This window comes from Peromyscus californicus, unplaced genomic scaffold, assembly GCF_007827085.1.
Source record: "Peromyscus californicus insignis strain IS unplaced genomic scaffold, ASM782708v3 Scaffold_15__1_contigs__length_86483966, whole genome shotgun sequence".
Taxonomy (NCBI): Eukaryota; Metazoa; Chordata; class Mammalia; order Rodentia; family Cricetidae; genus Peromyscus; species Peromyscus californicus.
In genome coordinates this window covers 63,713,068-63,719,085 of record NW_026294447.1, presented here as the reverse complement: position 1 = coordinate 63,719,085, position 6,018 = coordinate 63,713,068, and the positions used below count along the sequence as shown (strand labels likewise).

The 6,018-nt window shown below is 40.8% G+C and overlaps 1 gene segment (V, D, J or C); it reads left to right on the top strand.

The window, feature by feature from the left end:
* The first annotated feature begins 250 nt into the window (after positions 1-250).
* On the top strand, positions 251-1,460 carry LOC128111025 (immunoglobulin heavy variable 3-7-like). The segment is given in 3 exon segments: positions 251-326; positions 428-744; positions 1,413-1,460. Coding segments are annotated over 3 exon segments (411 nt in total).
* Positions 1,461-6,018: the final 4,558 nt, after the last annotated feature.

Here is a 6,018-nt window from a genome sequence, read left to right as displayed (position 1 = left end):
AATTTCTTGACCAGCTGAGCTATGTCCCCAGGACAATAAGTGACACTTTGACGCTATAAATGTCACTTTGGTCCTTATTTCTTCTCAGACATCTGCACTATTCATTGTCTCCTTCAAGGCACCCTTTCCTGAGCTCATGTTATAGCAGGAAGACATGCAAATAATGTTCCACTCTGCTCATGAAAACCAACCCTGACCCTACAGTTCTGACAGAGGCACCCAGATCTGGACTCACAGGTCCTCTCATTCTGTGATCATCACTGAACACAGAACATTCAGCATGGAGTTGAGACTGAGCTGGGTTTTTCTTGTTATTCTTTTAAAAGGTGATTTATAGATATGGAGAGATACTCGTGTGAGTGGACATGAGTGTGAGGGACAGTGGACATTTGTGGCAGTTTACTGACAGGATTCTCTGTGTTTGCAGGTGTCCAGTGTGAGGTGCAGCTGGTGGAGTCTGGGGGAGGCTTTGTGCAGCCTGGAAAGTCCCTGAAACTCTCCTGTGCAGCCTCTGGATTCACCTTCAGTGATGCCTGGATGAACTGGGTCCGCCAGGCTCCAGGGAAAGGGCTGGAGTGGGTTGCTCAAATTGGAACCAAAAGCTATAATTATGAAACACACTATGTGGAGTCTGTGAAAGGCAGATTCACCATCTCAAGAGATGATTCCAAAAGCAGCCTCTACCTGCAAATGAACAGTTTAAGAGCCGAAGACACCGCCATTTATTACTGTACTGGAGACACAGTGAGGGACCTTCAGTGAGAACCCTGACACAAACCTCCCTGCAGCAGTGCTCAGAACCAGCAGGGGGCGCAGAGAACACATTGGGAGCAGGGACACAGCAGAAACACATGCAGACATAATGAAGTGCTCGTTGTGGGGTCTCAGCTGTCACCCCTTCTAATGATTTCCCAGAATTCTCTATACACTTACAGTCTGTACATGTCTGTGACATCCGTGAAAACGTAATTCTGTTTTTCTGCAATTTAAAAAATGTATGCCACACAGTCTAACAGGAACTAAATGCAGAAAATCACCTCTGATTGCAGAAATGACTCTGCTGAAGTTACCAAGAACAAACGCTTACGAAGTTACACAAAATTTGTGAAGCTTCTTCCTCATGAGATTCAGGGCAACGGCTCAGTGGTATTCTGAATAGGACAGTGTTTTGGATTAGAAGAACCACAAGACAGGTAAGACCACATTCGGTAACCCATATACACTTTCCAATCTTTCTGCTTTCACTGAGAAATGTGAACATTAGGCACAAACCTGACCCATTGTATTTTTACCTGATTGAGTTACTTAATCTATTAAGTTCATCATCATATTGCTAATTAGAACTTTTCATCTAGAAAAAAAAATTGACCATTTCTCTAAACACAGACATGAACCACTTACCTCAAACTCAGATGAGCCAAGGGCTATCTATAGCTTTTGAAGGGGTTTGGGGAAGGTAATTGGGAAATGGCAAGTTCTAATTTTTGTGATTCCTTTCTCTTTCACTTTTCATAAACTCTTAAGAACTGTGAAAGATCTTGTATCTGAGAGTCTTTCTGCTAAATCAAAATATTCTGTGGATTAAGGACTCACCATGTTCTGTTCCAACATCACATTGGGGAGACTGGCAGGTGGATCCCCTGGTGAGCAACAAGCTCTAGCTGTCAGTGCCCAGGTCTCTGTGAACCATGTTGTCCTTCTTCCTGATGATTACTTCCTGCAACTGAATCTTGTTTCAGGACTATCCTGCCAGAGGTGGACCTCTATCAAGAGCTTGCCACATTAACCTACACATACAGCAAAGGGAAAATAATTTCTTGTTTGCCCTTCTTCACTTCATTATCAGTAGAAAACAGACATTTTCCTTGGACAATGATTTGTATGAGAAGAGCTCTAGCTCAAATATGCAAAATGTACACTTTTACATGCATGATCAATGTGGAAACCATTAATTTAACTTTATACTTCCATCATTAACTCCTTGCTCAATATGATAAGTCACTAGGATCCTAATTTGCAATGGGAAAATAATAGACAAGTGTGAGTCTTTGCTCTACTTGATGTGGTCTTTAGATGTTCTTGCTTCAATCACATAGGAGCTAAAATCATACTGTGTTTAATAGTTTGTGGATACATAGAGGGTCCCAGAACAATAGGCAGTACACTTATCCCTACTTTTATTATTTATAGACATTTATATTGAAACTTGCTACAAAATGAAATCAAGTGCCATTTATACAAAACACAGATACTACAAAAATACATGTATATTTTGTGGTGATAACTGGTAAAATCCTTTCACATGGTGACATATGCAGATAGTATGTCAAGGAGTTCATGTGCAAAAAGCAAAGGAAATGTTCATCAGAATAAAGAAACAGAACACAGTGGGAGAAAAATCTCTTTGTTTTTAGTGTTCTGTGTGTGAATAGAAAGAGTTGTGACCATATCCGCCTTCACTTCACTCTTTTCTCCATCCACCACTCCTGCTGACCCCCTTCTCATCCACTCCTGCTGTCCCTTCTCTTTATTTCCCTTCCTAGTCTCATGCTTTTCTTTTTTGCAAATCGTCACAACCTCTGAGTGTTCATGGTTGTGATGGACTTGTCAGATCCAAACCAAAGAGAGCATTGCATGGCACTCCTCTCCAAATTCTGGCTCTTACATTCTATCCATCTCATCGTCCATGGTGTTCCTTAATCCTTGGAGGAGGTGCTACTAATGTTTGATTTAGTGTTTACCTCTCCACAGTTGTCTACTTTCAATACTTTGGCTAATTTTGAATCTCTAGATTTTCCATCACCCTTTAGAATAGCAGTTGTCAACCTGTGGATTGCAACCACTTTGGAGGTCACATTTCAGATACCCTGTATATCAGAAATTTACATTATAATTCATGATCACATTATCAAAACTACATTTCTGACATAGCAACAAAATAATTTTATGGTTAGGGGGTCACCACAACATGAGGAACTGTATTTTAAATAGTAGCACCATTAGGAAGGTTGGGAACCACTCAGGTAGAAAGAAAGAAAAAAGAAGTTGCTTTGACCTAAGCTGAGACTGTAATATCAACATAAATGTTCACAAAGGAGTTTGGACACATGCATTTGGCAAAATCTCAGCAGTTCCTTCTAACATACAGCCTATTACCTCCAACTTTGGACTAGGTTAATAGTCCCAGGCATGCAATCTAAGTGGTTACTCCCCCAAAACTGGTGGTAAGGCTCTATTTTGTTTTGTTTTGTTTTTGAGACAGGGTTTCTCTGTGTAGCTTTGGCACCTTTTCTGGAACTCACCCTGTAGCTCAGGCTGGCCTTCAACTCACAGACATCCGCCTACCTCTGCCTCCTGAGTGCTGGGATTAAAAGCATGTGCCACCACTGCCTGGCTAGGCTCTATTTTTGAAGTCAAAACTTAAATATCTAATTGAACATGGAGAAGTGCAGCTGGTGCCTAGCTACAGCTTTTACCCCTCTTGACTAGTAGCCATGGTCCTGGAAGGTACTCTGCATAGTATCAGAAGAGAAAGCTAAACACAAACCAGCTACAAATCCTTTGATCTACAAGGGTGACCTGTCTGCATGATACTGTGCAGCAGTACTGATACATATGTTCTTTGAGTAGCCAACCACTATCTGATTTAAAGTCTACTGTGTGAAAATAAAAAGAAAATCTGGTTCAGATACAATGAAAAGGAACCCTTACATATTGCTGGTAGGAAGGTGAACTCGTACAGTAATTATAGAAATCAATATTGAAGTTTTGAAAAAATTAGAAGAAAATCTTTAATATATTCAGTTGAACCCTTGGCAACCCTTCTGATGGGCTGTGCAAGTCACCATGTGGTTCTCACACTTCATTCAGTGCAAGAATCCAAGGAACAGGTATAGGTGTAGAGAATAGCCAAACAAGGGCATTTCTTCCTTCATGACTTTCTTCCTTTCACTTAACATGTTATCCCTTGAATATAGGAAACCCTCAAGAGACACTAAGGAGTTATAGTGTTTTCCCTGAAAGTTCCAAAGTAAAATGAATACAGACCTGTAGTTATTTCTTTGAGCCTTATTTTCTTTCCTGGGAAAACTACAGAAGCTGTAATATCCCAATCCACAGGATCCATAAGCCACAATGAAGGTGGTGTCTTTCACACAGAATGAATTCCTCAAATGAAAAATTATAATTCAATATTTCCTTCTCATTGAGGATATAATTATTTCAAGATTCCTCATTGTGACTTATTGCCCAAACAGTATGTAAGTGTCATGTCTTCAAGGCATACAGATAGATGGAAAGACAGTCAAGTGTGGCTAGAGTCCAGGCAGGAGACTCCTTGGTAATCACAGACATGGGACCTCTGTTTCCTTTAAGGTTTTTACAGTTAAAGGTGAGTTTATGCTTAAGGATGATAAATATAGAACAACAAAATGTTAAGATAACCAAGAAAGTATAATCATGGGTTTTCTTTTTTATTATTTATTTTATTAATTAATTAATTTTCCCCCAATCAAAATTTTCCCTCCCTCTCTCCTTTCTTCCCAATCCCTCTCCCCAACCTCCCTATCACCCCAGAATCCATTTATCCACCTCTCTGTTCAGAAAAGGGCAGGTCTCCCATGGATATCAAGTTTCAATAAGACTAGCCATCTTCTCTCCTATCAAGGCTGGACAAGGCAACCCAGTAGGAGGAAAGGGTCCCAAAAGCAGGCAACAGAGTCAGAGACAGGCCCTGCTCCCACTGTCCCACAGAAGACTATGCTACACAACTGTGACACATGTGCAGAGGGCCCAGGTCATCCCATGCAAGCTGTCTAGTTGGTGGTTCAGTCTGTGTGAGCTTCAGTGAGCCATGTTAGTTCATTCTGTGGGGTTTCTTGTGTCCTTTCTTGCTCTGGCTCCTATTACCTTTCCTCTTCCTCTTTTACAGGATTCTCCAAGCTCTGACTAATGTTTGTTTCTGCATCTATTTCTATCAGCTGCTGGGTAAAGCCTCTCTGATAAAAATTGGGCTAGACAACAATGTATGAGTACAGGAGAGTTTCACTAGAAATCATTTCATTGGCTATTTTTTGCCAGTCATGTTTCTTTCTATCCTAGGTCTCTGGGCTGCCCAGCCTCTGGATCCTGACCCTCCAGGTAGAGTCAGGGGTGGTTTCCCACCTTGGTATGGGTCTTAAGATGGACCAGCCATTGGTTGGCCATCCCCCAAATTGCTGTGACACTTTTTTTTGTTTTTTTGGTTTTTCGAGACAGGGTTTCTCTGTGTAGCTTTGCGCCTTTCCTGGAACTCACTTGGTAGTCCAGGCTGGCCTCGAACTCACAGAGATCCACCTGGCTCTGCCTCCCGAGTGCTGGGATTAAAGGCGTGCGCCACCACCGCCCGACTGCTGTGCCGCTTTTATCCCAGCATATCTTGTAGACAGGGAAAATTGTAGGTCAAAGGTTATGTGGCAGATGGGCATGATGGCACACACCTTTAATCCCAGCACTTGGGAGGTAGAGGCAGGCAGTTTTCTCTGAGTTTGAGTTCAGCCTGGTCTACAAAGTGAGTTCCAGAACACCTAGGGTTGTTACACAGAAAAACCTCTTCATCAAAAAGACAAAAATAAATGTTATGTGGGGTCCCAATCTCTCCACTGAAAGTCTTGCTTATTTACAAGAGATGGCCTGTTTAGGCATAAACATGGATTTTTAATATGCTTTGTCATTTTTCAAAGGATAATTCTGGAGAGTAGTCATTTCTTTCATGTATTTTCTTCAGAAAAGGGGATCAGTTCTAGGCCCTTGTGCATCATACACTACTGAACTATGTCCTCCAAAGACTTCCTTTATTTTAACATTTCTATTCAACATTAATTCATCTTTATATTAATTCTCCTTAAATTTTCAAAATAGTATTTTATTATATTTATGAATTAGACAGAATTGTGGACAAGAGTAAATCACAATAAACAATGAACTGTTATGACATACACATAATAAACAATATTGTAACACAGTTACTTCTACCTAACT